General features: G+C 40.7%; 1 protein-coding gene across 4 annotated transcripts in view; it reads left to right on the top strand.

Annotated features, from left to right (window-relative positions):
* Window positions 1-19,540, top strand: part of Helz (Helicase with zinc finger) — a 90,120-nt gene extending 70,580 nt beyond the window's left edge. For all 4 annotated transcript variants that reach the window (XM_067131968.1, XM_067131965.1, XM_067131966.1 and 1 more), the window contains exons 8-9: window positions 3,963-4,823; window positions 16,054-19,540. In XM_067131968.1, coding sequence (XP_066988069.1) covers window positions 3,963-4,823; window positions 16,054-17,242 — 2,050 coding nt within the window. In that variant the 3' untranslated portion in view covers window positions 17,243-19,540. The remainder of the gene's footprint in view (window positions 1-3,962; window positions 4,824-16,053) is intronic.
* Window positions 19,541-19,919: the final 379 nt, after the last annotated feature.

The raw sequence follows: 19,919 nt of genomic DNA, 5'->3' as shown, positions 1-19,919 counted from the left end.
ATGATTGGTTAACTTCCGCTGAAGTTGATAATTTTGATGATCTCAAGAACTTAGTTTTGCTAGAAAACTTCAAAGATAACGTATTCCCCGAGATTAAGCTATATATAGAAGATAGGCATGAAAAATCATTTGCAGACACGACTAGGTTGGCAGATGAGTACAGTCTAACTCAAAGTTTAAGTGAGAGTAAGAAGAAAAGTGATCCTTCGTCAGGTAGAGTACAACGTAGTAAATATTCTAGTAATAATAGTAGCAATATAGGTAAAAGTGACTACTATTGTTATGCATATGGTAAACCTGGTCATACTTCTAGGTTTTGTAAGAATAAAGGGACTTCCGAGGTAACTTGTTACCGATGTAATAAGAAAGGGCATTTATCAAGGAATTGTGCAGAAGGGAAAAATGTTGAGATATCAGTGTCTCTACTTAATAATCTTTTGTCAAGAGTGAGTGATATTATGGAAGAAACTAGGAAATTTTATGGAGAGTTCTGTCTCAAGGTGTAGTTTCTTCTCTCAAAGGAGGGGATTCAAGAGGAGTAGTTTTGCTTCGGGACACCAGAGCGGCTGTCTCTCTCATTAGGAGGGACAGTGTGCTGACAAGGGCAGTAATTAGTACAAAAGAGCAAGTTATGTTAGGTGGGTTTCCGAACACTTGTGTTGTTTGTCATTTGTTGGAGGTGAGCTTAAAAGGTCGGGGAGTGTCAGGGGAAGTATAACTAGCAGTTGTAGACAGTTTGCCCATTGATGGCATTGGCATAATTGTCGGTAATGACTTAGCGACATCCAAGTATGTGTGAATCTTATTTTGAGTGACATTCCAGTGCCTGAATTGGTAATAACTAGGTCAGGTGTAGATACAGATGTAGACTGTGGTCATGATTTGTTTGTGGATCTGAACGAGTGGTAGAGGAGGTATAATTGATCATAGCATGACTGTAGCTGAGAAGACCGACTACCTGTGTTGACAGTTTTAGCCAAGCTGACGATGTAGCTGTCGAAAGTAATGACGTAGACTTAGTCAGTGTGTTGGTTTCAAGTGATAGTTGCTGCGATGGTTTAGGCAGTAACATTTTGAATAAGGATGAGCTAGTCAAGTTACAGAGAGGGGATGAGACGCTAACCCGAATCTTTGAATATGAGCTGAATGGTGAGCTGGATAGTGTTTGTAAGGAAACCTTTTGTCGAAAACACAAAGTTTTGTGTTGTTATGTTCGTCCTAAGTCATTTAGCAAAGAGGAGATTGTCAAACAATTAGTAATCTCTAGGAAGCTCTACAAAGTAATTTTGAAATTAGCACATGATGATCAAGGACATTTGGGGGTAAATAAAACATTTAAGTGCATAAGTAGGACATACTTTTGGCCTCAGATGAGAAGTGACATGTAAAGATATATTCTAAGTTGTCATGAATGCCAAATGGATGGTAAACCTAACTGGGTTATCCCCAGGGCTCCTTTACATAATATTCCATTGGTAGGCGAACCCTTTGAGAATGTTGTTATGGATATGGTCGGACCTTTGCCTAGAAGTAAGGGAGGGAATATCTATCTGTTAATGATTATTGATAGACTAACCCATTATCCAGAGGCAATCCCCGTAAGAAACAGTAATGCAAAAACCGTAGTTAAACGCTTGTTGAGCTATTTTTCTAAGTTTGGTCTGCCTCACGTTTTACAAAGTGATAATGGCAGTAACTTTGTGTCTAAGTATTTCAGGGACAAAATGAAAGAATTAGGTATCATCGAACTTGTAACTTCCACACCATATCACGCCGAGTCACAGGATATTGTTGAACGTTTCCACCAAACATTAAAGAGTTGCTTACAAAAATTGTGTAACAATTTCGAACATGACTGCGAAGAAAAGTTACCATTTGTCTTGTTAGCCTTACGGTTGGTGCCGAATGACACAACTGGATTTAGTCCTTTTGAGGAAGTGTTTGGTCACACTGCTAAAGGATCCTTAGAAATTTTAAAGTGTAAATTAATGCTTGAAGGAGTTTAAGTGGACTACATACAAAATCTAGAGAATTACAAGGAGAATCTAAGGGAAGCTTAGCAGATGGCAATAGAAAACAAGAGCAACTGTCAAGGGGAAACTAAAAGGAAGTATGGTCTCAAGGCAAAAAAAGAGAAATTTCTGTGTGGGAGATAAAGTTTTGATGTTAATTCAGGGAGGAGATCCCTCATTATCTTATAAGTTCGAAGATCCTTTTTCTGCCTTAGAAAAAAGGGGAAATTTAAATTACCTAATTGATATGGGTAGGAGTAGAGCTAAGTGGTTGCATGTAAACTTTTTGAAGAAATATAATGAACACCTACCGCCTGTAGTAACTGTGTACAGAGAGAGAAATTACTTTCAAGAAAAATTCCGATGTGCTTAAGAATTTAAAGGCATTTAACATTAGCTTAGAAGAAGAAAAATTGAAGGAATTACACAACGTTTTGGCAAATTATCCTGAAACTGTTAGTGATAAATTAGGTCTAACTAATCTGTTAGAGCATGATATTGAGTTACAGAACACAAAACCCATTAGACAAAGTCCATATCGTCTGAGTCCAGGGAAAGCAAAATCAGTAAGAAAGGAAATTACGTATATGTCAAAACCCATTAGACAAATACCATATTGTCTGAGTCCAGGGAAAGCAAAATCAGTAAGAAAGGAAATTATGTATATGTTAGATAATGATTTGATAGTTCCCAGCGAGAGTGAATGGGGTTCTCCTGTAGTTCTGGTGAAAAAGGAGGATGGATCAGATAGGCTGTGCATTGATTTCAGAAAAGTAAACAGTGTTTAGAACTAAGCAAAGTAATTTCCCCATTCCCAGAATTGATGATTGCTTAGATAGAATCGGAAATGCCAAATTCATTTCCAAGCTTGATTTGGCCAAAGGTTATTGGCAAGTACCTGTAAATGAACAGGCAAGGAAAATATCCGCTTTTATTGCACCGTTCGGCAGTTATGAACCAAGAGTTATGTCTTTTGGTTTAAAGAACGCAGCCAGTATTTTCCAAAGGTTAATGAGTAAAGTTTTAAATGGCATCAACAACTGTGTCATGTATTTGGATGACCTTGTGATATTCTCAGAAACTTGGGAAGAACATTTAAGAATTCTAGCGAAAGTCCTTGAAGCCCTTGCAAAAGCAAATCTGGTTCTAAATCTGAAGAAATGTTAATTTGGGAAAACCTCTATCACCTACTTGGGTCATAAAGTGGGTCTTGGAAAGATCTGTCCAAAAGATGGGAACATGGAAGCTATTATCAGTTTCCCAATCCCAAAAACTAAAAAGCAGCTTCTGGCACAAATGCTGAGGTGGAAAAGGGAACTTTTGCAGGGTTGTGTAGGGATTGTTGTTACTACAGATGAAGGATACCATGAAGTAATGAGTTTGTTTATGAAGAAATTGATTTTAACTGAGAAATTTAAATGTTTGGTTTATCTGTAGCAATACCAGGTTGTTAATATTTTATTTTATAGTTATATTTATGAATTAGAGTTTGCCATATTAGCTTTTGTGCCATTAATATTAGAACTAGTTTTTTATTGTCACTGTAGGTTGAACTTTTAATTGGTTAATCGAATTTATCCAATTTTCTCATGTTCAAAGAAGAACATGTTATTTTTCCAAGTTATTAAGTTTGTATATTTTATTATCATTATTTCATGTTCTTACCATAATTCACTCCTTTGGCTCTGTTTTTATTTTTCACAATGAAGCATTTTGCAGAATTTTTGGAATGTTTATGACTTGTAATAGATATAACTCCTCCAAATTTGAGTCAGATTGTGATGTCAAATAATACACAGCCATTGATTAACAGTCTGTGTACTGATGCGAAAACTAGAACCTGTTAGTAGTGAATATTGGTGTAACATAAACTTTAAATTAAAATCTTAAATCTATTTATATATATATGTAACTTGATACACATGCTGAGAATTGTTTTTCTTTAAACAGAAAATTGTGGGAGAAATTTTTGCAGCTCTGCTCAGAAGCAGGATCACTTTATGGGATCACATGGTCTGCCCTCCGAGCTCAACTGGATGGTGTCGAACTCAAGAAGACCTACGTTCTAAATCCGTTGGCCCCAGAGTTTATTCCTCGTTACCTATATTTTTCACCCTTACCTTCACTTCCAATGGTACCAACTATGCCACCCTATGTTAACTTTTTCCCACCTTACAGTTCTTACATGCCTGCGTACCCCATGCATTCTGTCATTGGACATCATCCAGTGCCATACATGCCTTCAGCCCATATACCTCCACAGTGGCCTGCTGTACGATATGGCAAGCCACTAATGAAGCCTCCACCTGGCAGGCCAGCCCAACAGTTAGTTGCATCCCATCCATTACGACCCCCGGTAACCTCAACAATGGCACCTCCTTACATTGAAGCAATTGGTCACGATTATCTTCCCGTGCAGCCAGGTTTTTATTCTATGTACTATCCACATTGCCCTCCTATCACCCACCCTATAACAGCAATTAGACCTCCACCAAATATAGAATCATATAATCGAAGTGCATACATTTCAGCCCTCCCTCAAACGTATCATGATATTAAACAGTTAACCCCACCTGCAAATTTGTTGCATCCCATTGGCTTCAAAAGTGCACATTTTGGACGGAGTATGCCGCTCCCTGTGCCACAACCAGATCATGTTATACCCCAAAGTGAAGGGGACAAGTCATACCAGTTCCTTAATAATGTACACTTTCCTGAACGTAATCTTTCATCCAACCCATCGGCAGTTTCCCAGTCCACCCGTTCACGTGCTGACACCGAATCTCCTCTGTCAACTCATTCTAGAGAAAGGTAAGTTACCAGTTTTGGGTCAGTACAGTGTAACTAGTACAGTAAAATCTCATGGAACAGTGGACTTTCCGTGACTGGATTTCACTAAATGATGGACAGTTTGTTCTATCAGTCATACTAGGATGTTAAGATGATTTTCCAAATAAAGTAGGATGAGATGAGTAGAAGTCAATACTGTTTAGCATTGTATGAGTTAGGTAGCAGATAGTGGATGTTGTTTTGCAGTGCAAGTTGGGGTGATGGAAGTTCTTGGAAGGTGAAGGCCAAGGCTCACTAAGAAATATTTTTATATAAGTAACTTACCAAATAATTACATAGCTATAGTTTGTACTTTACGCGGCAGCTCAAAATTCGAAATTCACAGTAGCGCTCTTTTATTTTGGGTGTAGGTATACTGCCCCGCCCACTTTCGGGGAAGGATAGGTACAAAGTAGCTAAAGAGCTCAATTCGTTTCTGCCGGCTAATGACTGAACACCAGTTATTAGCAGCTCTTGATTTGTTTTTGCTGGGTGGTCGGAGATCATCTTTGGTGACATACTCTTTGCTTTTGGTAGCGTAGCTATTTAGCTTAGCTAGAATTCTGGATTATATCTTCGATTGTGACTTTCCTAATTGGACTTTTGACCTATTATATCTGACTCTAGTGTGTCTAGCATTAAGTATTGCAGCAAAGGCTGCAAAACTAGACTCACTTCTGCAAAATATGACTCCCCTACAGTATGTAGTTCTTGTAGGAAACAAATTTGCTCTCCTGAGCTTAATTGTGTAGAATGTAAGGACTGGGATAAGGAGAAATAGAAGACTTTACAGACTCACTTAGACAAATTACAGCGTGATCGTTTGAGAAAAGCTACAGCTAGGGCTGAAGCAAAGGCTTCTGCTAGTACAGGTCATTCTCCAGGAGTTGATACTGTATTGATGTTATGCAGTGTCAGTGGAGGGGGTGGTTGTTCGTCCCACTGATGCTGCTAGACCAAGGTCACTGTTAAACTCCCCTTGCTCACTTGGGAGGAAGCAAACTGGCAGTCCAAGGGAGGTTGGTTGGGTTTGCCCACGAGCAGTCGTCACCTCATCTGAGCCTGTTGTCTGCCAATCCCAGGCTGTGGAAGAACACCATTGGAAAGGCGTTTGAATGGATGTACATGCCCTATCATCAAGTGATTCGGACTCTCCCACATTCAAGAAGCGCAGTGGCCATTTTGTGAAAGTTTCTAGGCCATTGAAAAGGCCGGGCGCTTCCTTGGAAACTGATTCACTCTGCCTCATAAGCGAGCTGTAGAGAAAGAACGTAGCCCTCTCCCTTCTTGTAGTTTTTGGGAGTCGCTAGCGAGAGATTCTCGCGCCCATTCAGTTGCGAAAGTGTGTTCTGACCCCAAAAGAGTGTGTGCCAGTCCAGCTTATCTGTGCAAGCATCCAAGCCCCCGGTGTACGATACTTTTTGTGTAAGCGCCAACTTGAAGGTAGTTCGGTGTCCAAGCTATCATCTCTAGAGCACCCAGTGTCCAAGCGCCCATCGTATGAACACACTTTGTCCAAGCGCCCATTGTATTAGAGTGCAGTTTCCGCCTTCCCAGTTAATGGGCGCCCAGATTCCGAGTTGGAAGAGCCCAGGTATGACCACTCGGAGTTTGAACGTCAAGTCTTCGAGCGCCCATCCCTGGGGCGCCAATTGTCCATGAAGAATGCAGCCGCTTTGAAGGAGTCAGTGTCTGTTCCAACAGCGAGTGGGCGCCCAATGTCTGTGCGTCCAGTCTCTGTGGGCGCTTCTCGAGAAGCCCACCCTACTTCTATCATCTTCGTGACTCCACAAGAAGAGATTCCAGTACCTGATTCTTCAGGTGAATTTCCGTCTGTTGCTCAAGATCCTTCGTTGGCGCCGCTTCAACTCTGGCTTGATAAAGTTCTGAGCCTTCTTCAAAAGCCAACTCCGGTAGTGCAAAAGACCGTGGACCCCCAGGATTACCCGCTTCCTCCGTTGAAGAACCTGTAGAAGAGGAGCAATCTACATCTAATTATTTGGCACTGCTCAGGTATTTCCTGATCTGTTACCCATCGTTTTTCTCTCCAACCGTCCCTTCGTTGCCAGGTTCGGCCTTCTTGATGTGACAACCACCAGGTACTGCCAGACTTCCACATATGGTCTTCGCCTTCGAAGAAAGCTTTCGCCCACATGGATGCCTGTTTAGCAGAAAGGAGAGATGTTGGGAAAGTGGTATTCTGTTCGCCTCCCTCTCAAATGATAAGGCAGAAGTATATGTTTTATGCAACTGGAGAAGCTCTGTCCTTGGGAGTTTCTGCCTCCTCTCAAGGGGACTCTTCCAGTATCATTGATGCTTCTTGTCATTCTGCTTTCTCGTCGGCCAGAATTCTCTTCACAGCCTCGGAATTACACCATTTGCTTAAAGACATCTTTAAAGTCTTCAAGTTCTTCAGTTTTCGGGATTGGATGGTGGGGGCTCTAGCCAAGAAAATAGAAGACTGTACGTCCCTTCAAGAGAACTTCGTATCGGACTGGCTGGGAGTGCTGGCGTGCGCTGATAGAGCCGTAAGAGATGGAGCAGCATCTTCACAACAGGAGTCCTTAAAAAACGAGATTTGTGGTGCTCATTCACAGCAAAGGGAGTCACCCCATCGCAACGTTCTTCGCTTCTTTTTGCCCCCGCCGCCCCTGACAAAAATAGTCTGTTCTTGTAGGACACCTTGGAATGGGTTTCAGTAGAGTACAGAAGAAATCAACTCAGGACCTCCTCACTCAATCCACCAAAAGTACAAAGTTCCCCGCACGAGCCACTGCTTCTACCACAGCTACTAGAACGTCGTCGCCCTTGCAGCAACAGCCCTTTCGAAGTTCTAGAGGTCGTTTCTAGTCCCAACCTAGAGCCAACCTCCGAACTTCCAGACCAACCAAGAAACCCGTTAACAAGCCAGCACCTTGAAAGTGAGTCGTCCGTCCTCCGTGTTCCAGTGGGAGCAAGACCTTCCTATTTCTAGACAGAATGGAAAAAGAAGAATGTGGAGCGTGCGTGTTGAAGGTATTGAAAGAGGGCTATGGCCCTATCTCAGGAAGTGTCAGAAATACTAGAAAATAAAGCTGTGGAAGTAGCTGAGGATGTAAACACGGGTTTTACAACCGCCTCTTCATGGTTCCCAAGTCATTGGGAGGATGGAGACCTGTCCTGGACGTCAGTGCCCTGAACCTCTTCATTCAAACAACGAAGTTCAAAATGGAGACGGGTCAGTCGGTATTGTCGGCCATCCATCAGGGAGACTGGATGGTTACGATGGATGTGCAAGATGCTTACTTTCACATTCCAGTTTACCCGAATTCCAGGAAGCATCTAAGATTCGTGTTCCAGGACAGAGTCTTCCAGTTTCGGGCACTTGGCTTCGGACTCTCCACGGCCCCTCAAGTTTTTACCCGCGTACTCGCTCTCCCCTAGCAAAATGGCTACATCTCATGGGGATAAACATCTCTCTGTACCTGGACAATTTGCTCCTGTGCTCCCCCTCAAGATCTGAGTGCACGGAGGACCTGCAGAAAATTCTCTATCTCGCTCAAGATTTAGGCCTCTTAATAAACTTCAAGAAGTTGTGGCTAGTCCTGACTCATTCTGTTCTATATTTGGGGATAGTGATAGACTCTGTGAGTGTTTGGGCTTTTCCATCCTAACAAAAGATCCTGAATTGCCACAAAAAAGTCCAAGACTTCGTAACTCGCCCCTCCTGCTCAGCCAACGCTTGGATGAGTCTTCTGGGGCCTTCTCTTCCATAGAGAAGTTTGTTCCACTAGGCAGGCTACAAACAAGAGTACTGCAATTTTACCTCAAGGCAAATTGGCAAAGGAAGTCGTTCCCGGATTCGTTCGTTTTCAACATCACTCCCCATATAAAAGAGGACCTTCGGTGGTGGCTGGCGAAAGACAGATTTGCAACAGGAAAGTCTCTGGCTCCAGTGAACCCCAACCTAACGTTATACTCAGACGCTTCAGATCTGGGTTGGCAGCCCTTCTCAACGGTATGGAGGTTTCAGGAACTTGGTCTCCTACCGAAAGAAGCCTCCACATCACTGTAAAGGAATTTAAAGCAATTCATCTTGCACTTCAGCATTTTGCAATTCAAATCTTCAGCAAGACAGTATCGGTCCATTCAGACAGCATGACCACCCTGGCTTATATAAAAAACCAAAGGAGGGACTCATTCCTTTACGCTTTACGAAGCGGCAAAGGATTTTCTTCTGTGGGCAAGGAGCAACGAGACCCAATTAGTGACCTGCTTCATTCAGGGGAGGATGAACGTCCTTGTGGACGAATTGAGTTGTGGCAAACATGTTCTACCGATGGAGTGGACACTCAGTCCACAGGTGTGCACTGACCTGTGGAAGCTGTGGGGAAAGCCGTTGATAGACCTGTTCGCGACATCAAGGAACCATCGTCTTCCGTTGTATTGTTCCCCAGCTCCGGATCCGCAAACATGGGCGATGGATGCCATGCTGCAGAACTGGTCGAACCTCGACCTTTACGCCTTCCCTCCCTTCAGCATGGTGAGGGAAGTGTTGAAAAAGTTCAACACACACAATGTGTCAATGACCTTAGTCGCTCCTTTTGGCCACACAAGGAGTGGTTCCCCAATCTGCTAGGCCTTTTGATGGATTTCCCACTTCCGCAGAAGAGAAATCTTCTCAAACAGCCACACTTTCTCCGATTCCATCAAGGGTTATCCACTCTTGCTCTGACAGGCTTCAGACTGTCAGGGAGCTTGTCAGAGCGAAAGGATTTTCAAGGAAGGTTGCAGAGGCTATTGCTAAGTGTAGGCGACAATCTTCTGCAGTCTACCAAACCAAGTGGGCGGTTTTTAGGAAGTGGTGCCGGGAGCGAAATATCTCCTCCTCAAAACGTCTGTAGCCCAAATCGCAGATTTTCTATTACATCTTAGAACTGCAAAAGGACTCACAACATCTACCAGCAAGGGTTACAGAGCGATGTTGAGTTAAGTGTTTAAACATAGAGGAGTAGACCTGTCATCAAACCAAGACATCATAATACTAGTAAGCAAGCAAAACCAGCGGGGGTCACTTGGAACTTGGATGTTGTCCGTAAATGGATGTCAGGACCGCCGTTTGAACCTTTTGATTCATCATCACTTCGGAATCTGACGAACAAGACTTTATTTTTGATGGCACTGGCTACAGCCAAGAGAGCCAGTGAGCATGCCATCAATAAAAGGGTAGGGTCCTCACAAGGCAATGCTGTATACTCACTGATTCCGGATTTTTTGGCCAAGAATGAGGACCCGACTAACCCTTGGCCCCGCTCCTTTTCAATCGAGAGCCTGTCCGAAGTACTCGGTCCTTCCAAGCAAGGGAAAGTCCTCTGTCCTGTAAGAGCCTTGAGAGTGTACCTTGAAAGAACCAAAAACCGTAGAGGTTCGGCCTCAAATCTTTGGTGTTCTGTGAAAGACCCCAGCTGTCTTCTGTCCAAGAATGCATTATCATTCTTTTTAAGATCCGTGATTTTGGAAGCACATTTGGGAGTTCAAGATGATTTACTGCCCTTATGTAAAGTAAAGGCTCATGAAATAAGAGCCATGGTGATGTCTTTGGCTTTCGGGTGTAATCTGTCACTCTCTTCAATTTCGCAGGCAACATTTTGGAGGTGCAAGTCAGTGTTTTCCATGTTTTACTTACAGGATATTGAAACAGTGTATGAAAAATGCAGTACTTTAGGTCTGTTCTTCGCAGCTGACATGTTATTGGGCAAGGTGATTCACAAATGTTGAGCTTCGGTCCAGTGGATAATCGAGATGTTATTTTCTTTTTCTACTTGTTTGTGTCTGCCAGCCCCCAATCCCCGCATGATTAATCACATCCTCATCCACGACAGGGGGTCTTTGGGGGAGAGATAGGGTCGGAAGACTCATGAGGGCTGGTGATCGTCACTGAAGATCTATCTTCCACTGGAGGCACTGGGGAGGGAGAGGAGGGTGGGGGTCCATCGGTCCCCTCCAATAGGTCAATAGGTGATGTGGGCGCTTCATCCGAGGGAGAGAGGGTGGTTCCCTCATGGGAGGGTATGGCCATCTCGACTTTGCGTCGCACCCTCACTTCTCTCGTGTTTTGGAAGATGAGGAAATAATAGATGCCTCACTCAAAGGAGTCTGGTGACTTGCTGTGCAATTGTTATCTAATGATTCCTGCACTCCTTTGTTCGCATCCCAGATCCGTGAAAGATTGTTATTTGTTTCCACAGTTTTAAGACTCAATTGATTCCTGTAATACTTTGATCATGTCCCAGATCTGTGAAAATTTGTCTTGTGCTTCCTCAATTTTTTCTGAGAGGGATTTTGCTGTTAGAAAAGCATATTCTGCCATATGGTATACTGCAGGTAGGCTTAGAGGCAGATTGTAAGGGTCATCGGCGTAGATTTCAACTTAGCAGGTCCTTACCCACTAAGTGATATATGCTATTTTCTTGAGGGAGGATAAGCTTTTCGTGGGTCGCTCCTGGAGAATGGTCTCTGGTATCAGGTCTTTGCATTTTGTATATGCAGAATTTCCTTGTCGGAGAAGGCTGCACTGACAGATTGTATAGCCGACTCGACATCAGAACGGTTCGATTGGTATTGTATAAAGTAAAGACAATTGTTCGCGAGTACGGAACTTGTGTGTGGGGCACAGGTATCATTAGGTGACAGGGTCACTGGCACGACGGTTGGAGGTTAGTCAGATGACATTTTTGTGGTAGAGGGAGGCCAATCACTAACACATGCACAGCACTCTATTACCCATTTCCCAGGGCCAATAGGCTTCAAGAAGTTGAAACTTGAAAATTTCGAAGTCACTGATTGGGGCAGAATGTAGATTAATATATATGCAATTACACAAAATTAACCGGTTTACGCGCTGGGTATTACGTTGCCTTCTATGAGAGGTATAATCACGAGGTGCAAAAAACCCTTTCTTTTTTGGTAAAAAATGCAAGAGAGACCTCTAACACATCCGCCCTGACACACACACAAATTTTTTGTATGTACAGAATGGTCTGCATCAGGACATAGCAGACAGGCTTTTTCTTCTATGGGGAAGACCCATTTTAGACCTTTTTGCTAAAAGGTTCAACAGAAAGCTAGAGGTCTATTGTTCGGTGGTCCCAGATCATCGTTGTGGCGGAGGACGCCCATCAACATCCTTTGGACAGCCTGAAAGTTTACGCCATCCCTCCTTTCTGCCTGATCTGTCATGTCCTGAACAGAGTGATGAGTTCCAAGAACCTCAGGATGACTGGTAGCTCCTTTGTGGCCCCAAGCAAAGTGGTTCCTGGATCTTCTGTCTCTGTTCTCAGCAGTACCGAGAGAGATTCCCCTTTGGCATAGCCTTCTCTGCCAATCTCATGTAGAGAGGTACCACCAATCAGTAGGGTCCCTGTCTCTTCATGGCTGGAGATTATCCAGTATCTCTTACAAGTGAGAGGTTTTTCTTGCAGAGCAGCAACTCAGATGTCTGGCTACCTCAGGAGATCTTTGTCAGCCGTGTACCAGGGCATGTGGGCCATCTACTGTGATGGGTGTCGTCGATGGGGTTTCTCTCCACTTAGAACTTTTGTTCAACAAATAGCGGACTTCCTAATCTATCTCAGAACAGAGAAAAGCCTTTCTGTTTCTGCTATCAAGGGCTACAGGGCTGCATTAGGATTAGTTCTCCATGTGAAAGACGTGGACATCTCTTCATTCTGGTAAACCTCTATGTTGTTCAAGAGCTTTGAGCAGTCTTGTTCTCCCAGGGAACTCAAGCCTCCTACATGGGTCCTAACTCTGGTGCTGGGTAGTCTCAGTCAAGCTCCATTCGAACCACAGCACCAATCGTCAGACAGGGATCTGACTTTGAAAGCAGTTTTCCTCCTGGCCATGATTTCCTCAAAGAGAGTTGGTGAGTTCCATGGTCTAGGTTTTGACATTAAAGACACCAGGGGTTGAGGGTTGGTGGCTTTCAAATTTGTCCCAGAATGTGTGGCTAAGGCTTAATATCCCTTTGTTCACAATGACAGATTTGCCTCATTTTCCATTCCTTCCCTTAGGGATTTTGTTAACAACGATCCTCAGGAGTTACTGCTTTGCCCCGTCAGAGCGTTGCGTTGCTATCTGAAAAGGACTCATCAGCTAAGATCTAGGTGCCATAGACTTTTTGTTAGCACAGGCAGAGCCAAGAAAGAAGTGTCCAAGAATACTTTTGTTTTGGGTACATGAGGTAATTAGGCAAGCCTAAGGCACATGACATCAGAGGAATAATTTCCTCTCTTGCATTTAAGAACTCGTCTGCTCATAGGATTTTGAATGCTGGTTCTTGGCTTCGTGAGACCACTTTCACTTCCTTGTACCTGAAGGACATTGCCCACAGGTCCTTGGACACTTTCCTTTGGTTGGGTGGTGGTTGCTTAACAAGTTGTGTAGCTCATCCAGTGCCCCTGGCGGGACAGTTTGTATCTTGCCTAAGATGATAGTGTGGAAGAGAGATGAGTGAGGTGACTGGTCTCTTTTCTTTCCCTTTTTCCTTTCTTCTCCACCTACGGGCAGTTTTGAGGAATAAGACAAATCATACGCTGGAAATGGCTTGATACAGGTGAGTGCTGCGGCCATACTGTTACAGCATTTTTATGTTCCTTACAACACACAAATATGCTTCTCAGTACCCTTTACTTCCCTCTCCAGCGAGGGGAGTGAGAAGTGGTGACAAACCCATTACTTGTGGCTGACATGGTTTTTTGACTTCCATGTATATGCAATGAATCTTAACATGCTGCATTGTATTTTAACCCAGTGGACTGGGTGTTAGATACCCACTTATCTAACAACTCAGAGGCTTAGGTCCTCTTCCTTAGAACCCTAATTTCTAGGAAGTGTGACCAGGTGTGCTGAACCTCCTGTTGGTTCAGGATTCTCATACCTCCCTCCAAGTTTGAGTCTATCCTAATGTTAAGACCGAAGGTTTGTTCTGGGTATGAACAAATGACAAATTTATAATTAATTTGTATTTTTCATAGCTAGCAAACCTGAAGTCTTAACATAGACTGCCCACCTCTAGCCAACCCTCTTATATCTTATCCTGGGTTGGAAGAATGCCTGAATGCATCAGGAGGTTCTAGCTGGGTCACTGACCTGCTTCCACCTCATCTGTGTATCAGATGCCAGATGCCACAGATTCCTTGCATGTACAATTTTTTATTGCTTTCAAACTGGTTTCCAGCTGGCACCAGAAGATTTATCCCAATGTCACGACCTCAGGTTCGTCATATTAATTGAAATGGTTGAAAATTACTTCCTCCTCTCTCTCTTGATCCAGGAGAATTGTCACTAGTGACTTAATCTTCAGAGCAATGCATAGAACATTAAGAATCAAGAGAAAATATATTTATAAATTATAAATAATGCTTTAGTTGGACACCACCTAGAGTGTGTCACTCAATTCCTGTTGTCATCACAGAGGAAGGACATGGAAAGAACAGAAGCAGTGGCCGAGTAGCCAAACTGATAGCATTAGTCTCACACCTTGGATAGCAAAGGAGGCTAGAGTCCCTTACTTTGTACTCTAGAAAAGTTTCATGGAAGAGACCAGTAAATAGGATCACTTAAATAACAGACTTCAGGAATTTATTTATATTAAGTAATAACCAAACTTGAGCTAAAAGGTTCCAACAGCAGCCTGTATGGGAATTCCTCATTGTAAGAGAGGTTATTTTTGGAACATATGGCCAGCTGAGCTTTTGAATAGCACCATTACCAGTCATTTTAAGGACAGGTTAAGTAAAGTGACCATAGGCAACCCATTCCAAGACAGTTTGATGCTTCTGCACTATGCTTGAAAATTTTTTTTATTAATTAATTTTCTGTTTTTACCTAGAATTTTGTTCTGGAAAATTGCCTGTCAAATTAATGACACCTTAGGCTTGTTAAAGAGTAGTATTATTTCAAGACTTACACTGTTGATGATACTTTTCATAGTCTTCACATTAAGAAATCATGTGAACTTCATACTCATTTTGTTAAAACCCATTGCTAATTTTCTTGGTTTGGATCGTAGTTCCTCTTGTTTTGTGTTCTGTTTCTCCTAACTGCCTTGTATTGCATGCAGTACGAGTGTCCTTTTGATTTGTGATCTATGAATTTCTTCCCAGAGCCAAATCCAATACCAGCAGCAATCATGTGGCACCCTCACAGTTGCTATATCAGTTTTGAGGGCCTCATTCACCACTTACTGAAAATTATTAATCTTACCTCAAAAAACAATTATTTTTTAAATTTTCAGATGTTTTTAAAATATTATGGCAGTTCTTTATGATAACCTAGAGAGGGACAGACAGTGCTTGACATTAAACTTTACTTACACTTTCAGAGTTATCCACCAGTTTGTGATGGCTGGTTTTAATCTTCTCAGTTTTGCTAAATTCAAGAAACATATCATTCATGGTTGACTAGGTTTTACTGTTAAGTAAGTTTGTCCTGATGTCTTGCAGTAGAGATCTGTCCCCAGAATATTGTGAAATTCCTTCATCATCAGTCATCACCTCCATGGGAACAAAATACTTACTCAAACCACCTTTTGTGAGGCTTGATTTATTAAAATGACAACATTGATAAGTTTGGCAAAGGTTGACTCACTGGTCAGTACCAAAAACAAGGTACTTATTTGAATCATGAAAAACTTCTAATTTAAGAGCATGCTGGAACTGAATACAGTATTCATAAAACCAGGAAGAGACCTTAATAGTCTTAGGGAAAATTGGAACTTAATATCTGTTATTCAGTAGGTTAAATTTAAAATGAATAAATAAATTCCCATACTACCTAAGTTGTAAATTACCACAGACCACCACCAGATGAGTTTGTCAAAACTTGACCTAACAAAGATTATATATGATATGAACTTCACTTGCAGGATCTTCATTGTAATTTGTAGTACTGCAGTATTTTCATTGTATTGTCAAATATGATAAATGCCATTGCGTATTCAACTCAAATTAGAAGTTGCTAAATTTTTAGTGTATAATTTTATTTGATTATACTTTTGCTTGATACTCTTAATTGAAATAATCTCACTGACAAAAATAATCAGTGGTGACTTTGATGATTTTGAGTTTTAGAAATGGTAGCATTGTAAAAGATGTGCCAATAAAAAATTGTAACTATTGTAAAAAAAATTTTATTGCTCTTAACAGTAATGCAATTTTGTTTTTATTTTCAGTTCCCATTCTAGCAACAGTGATAGCAGAACATCCCTTAGACCTCAAGTTCAGCCAATATCTCGACCACCTCCCGAAACAAAACTGCATTCTGGTTATTCTGCATCATTTGTAGCCCATCAAAAGCAACTTGATGCCCAGGATCAGCATCCTGTTCAGAAGAGGCCAAGCTTTCCTTCATATCGGCAGAATGGGGAGGTTATGTCAGATGAATCAGCTCTTCCTACTCCAGATGTAGTTCGTATCATAGATGACATAATTAGTGACAGATCACCTACAAAAACTACAAATCATTGGCATTGGGGGGAGTCTGAAGATGGTTCCAAGTCGGACCCTATTCAAGACATTTGTCAGTCACCAATGGATTTATGGTTAGGAGGAAATCAGCCTAATAGGATGAGGCCTTCTCACTCAAATGCTCAGCATTCTTCTTCCCCATCTTGGTTAGGAGCATCTTCTAATATTGGTAAAATTGTTACAGTGCAAGAAGTGGAAGCTGGTCTAAGGAAGAGGCAAAAAGCTCATGAATTGAATATTGGTAGTTCATCAAGTCTCACAGCACCCCAAGCATCTACAGGGCTACCAGCAACTCACGCTTCAGCTGGACATTCATATTTCCATGGGGACAGTGAAAATTCCAGAAGAGGTAGAGAAGGTGAGGAAATAAAAGATGTGCGAAGTGGAAGAGTGGATGTTCCACCACCACCTGGTTTTAGTGGGCTTAATAGATTAGTTGACCCACTGACACAGTTAGAACTAAGAGATGTTGAACCTGTTGGGCACAGAACCCCCAGTATCCCTCTGTACTTGAGACGTGGAAGTCGTGAAACATCTTCCATGCGTGGGTGTAATTCTCCTCTGAGTACTCAAGGGTCAAGTAGTACTAATTCTAGTAATAGTTTTGTTATTGGATCTTCCGTGTGGAACAGCAACTCAACAGATTTACATTCCTCTTCATCACAAGGAGACGCAAGTTTCAAAGACATGTCATTTCTCCATTCTGGAGGGCATTCAGTTGGGGGACAAAGTCAGTTGACTCATAATTCAAATAACAAGACTTATGCAGGAGTGTTGAGGTCCTCATTGCAACAGTCGCCTATAGACCAAAATGAGGAGTCTAATTATCTTTTAAAAGACTTAACTGATAAGCGACATTGTATGTCAAACCATCTCTATCAGTATTTTCCATGATTTAAATTTTTGTTTATGTACAGTTCATATGAAATTGATTATTTTTCATCGATTATCTGAGTATTGTCTCGTAGTTTCATGCCGGATCATATTTAACCTTTAGTGGAGAGATTTTCAAAGGAATCTTGAAATTTAAGGTAAGGCCTCAGTTTAGTTAAACCAGTTGACCACAGAAATTTAAAAACCTATCTTCTCGCATCGAATTAGACTTGTGAAAATTTTGGAAATTTTATTGCTTCAATTTTAACATAATGGAGGGGCGTTCCGCAACCAGCAGAAATTTACAGTTGCAGGAGGGACTAGGGGGCCAATGTTCTGTCTGTAGAACCATAATTTAGTAAATACTTTTTTCATAATTATAAAAAAAGCATTTTCTGGATTCTTGCTTTTTTCTCTTTTAAATCTATATTTCAGTGAAATGGGAACTTATCGGAGAAAATAGGTTACTGGCAAAGTGAATGCATGACATCAAAATTTAGTAAACTTTATAATAATTTGACTAAAGCACGGTGGCTATCCTGTTTACAGTTTTAATTTTTTTATCTATCTTAAGAACTTATTGGTTTGCTGAGCCATAGAGCTTAGTTTTGCCATGTTATATTAGTGTCAGATATATGAGATTGGAAGTTTGGGTGTATGTTTTGAAAAATTAATGATGTGACTGCACATGTAGTTATGACAAAAAGCAGAAACAAAACAGACACAGTTTACATGTTTGGCAGTTTTTCCATCTAATAGCATTTTTATGGTTTAAAGAATTGTTTACTGAGACCTTATTTCACTGTTATAGACTTCCTTTTCTTGAGAACTTAGCAGTGGGCACCCATCTTACATTGCTTTTTCTCATTAATTTCATAATTTTTAATGTTTTAAGTTTAACAAACAGCAAAAGCATGCTCTCTCTCTTCTGGATAGCATGAGTTTTATCCCAGTAGTATTAAAACTGTGGCAAGTTCTTGAGGAATCCATTTATATTCAAATTATAAATGTTAAAATAAAATTTTGCCCTACTCACCAACTTTTTATCAGACTGGTTCCTCCTGTTGAGGGGTGATGATTGTGAATTTTACATGAATTTGTGACCATGACCCCTGGTTGATGAAGCAAATGCATTATTTATAGAACCCCAATTATTAAGTAGAAAATTTTATAGTGAAATTTTTATATTATTTAGTACCATTGGCAGTTAAAAAAGATTCCTTGGACTGATTCACGTGAAGGTTACGGCACTCTGTAAGAATGAGGCATTGTGGTGATACTCAGAATTGGCTTCTCTTATTAAAAATGCATTTATTTTTTCTTCAATCTCTGTACCAGTATTTCATTGAATATTGTAAATAAGTTGCATGTGAAATTTATACACTGTAATTAGTAGCAATTAATGTTTGTATATTTAGAAGTACAATTAATCTTCACTCAGAGTAATTCACCTTCATCTATTTTGTTTATGAATAAATTTAGAAAGGAAAGAAACGGTGCATATTTTGTAAAAAAAAAAAGAAAAAAAAAGACATCTTTAAATGTTGTGTGTATTGTAAATATAAAGTGAATTAGTAATGTAAATATGTTGATAGATGTGTGCATACATATATTCATATGTAATGTATAGTGTTTATATATTTTTATGTGTATGCAGATATTTAAAATGGGACACACATACACGTATTACTTGTACATGATAATTCACTGACGTGACCAGTTGTATTCTGAGGAATATCTAGTTCCGCAGCAATATTTCAGCATGTTATTTCCTGTTAGTACCGATTAGCAAAAGAAATATTTTACATACGCATTTAGGTCAGAGTGTCGAATTAGTGTTCAGAGGGTAGGGAGGGATAGTTAATTGTTGGTTATAGAAGAATGAAATAGACATAGATTGATTCTCAACATACTGGTATGTTGACTCACGTTATTTTTTATTGTGCGATCTCATTCTGATTTGTTGGATCTGAATTGGAATTCGAAATTACTGGTACATTGAGGAAAGAGTTATTGTGTTAAATAAAATGTACCTGTATGTGTGTGTCTGCTTGTGGTTTGGATGTGTGTGTGTGCGTGCGTGCATGTGTAACATACAGTATATTCAAGTTAAGTGATTGTCTATGATTGGAGGGTAAAGTTGCCCTGTGTGAAATTTAAAAAATTTAATGCGGATTAGATGTTCATCGAGGATGAGGCACTTTTTATAAATTTGTTTCGTATTTTATCTTTTGACTGTTTTATGTTCTCGTTATGTTACGTGTTTTACTGTGTATTCACCTTCATCAATAAAAAAATGAATTTACAATAAATAGAAAAGGCTTTTTATCTCCTCTTGTTAGAAAAGACTACTCGTATCCTTGTTGGCTGTTTGAAATGCAGCGATTTCAGCCACAAAAGTATATGAAAAGGAAGACAACTGAGAAGTCAAGTTTGAGGTAGAGGAAGGTATTGCAAGTAGGCAAAATTATTAAATTTTGTAAAAGTTGTTAACAGCTTTTTTAAAACGATCTGGCATATGTAATGTTGCATTTGATTTAGTAAAACGACTACTCAGCATACTGTATATCAACATAATCACAATTCTTGTTTACTCTTGGGGACTCTTGTTGGACCCCATTTGTATTTATTTCTGTAATACAAATTTTATATTCAAATCTTGCTTTAATAGGTAGTCAATGCAGCTCAATTAAGATGG

This window comes from Macrobrachium rosenbergii, chromosome 30 (assembly GCF_040412425.1).
Source record: "Macrobrachium rosenbergii isolate ZJJX-2024 chromosome 30, ASM4041242v1, whole genome shotgun sequence".
NCBI lineage: Eukaryota > Metazoa > Arthropoda > Malacostraca > Decapoda > Palaemonidae > Macrobrachium > Macrobrachium rosenbergii.
This window is presented reverse-complemented; position numbering and strand designations above follow the sequence as displayed.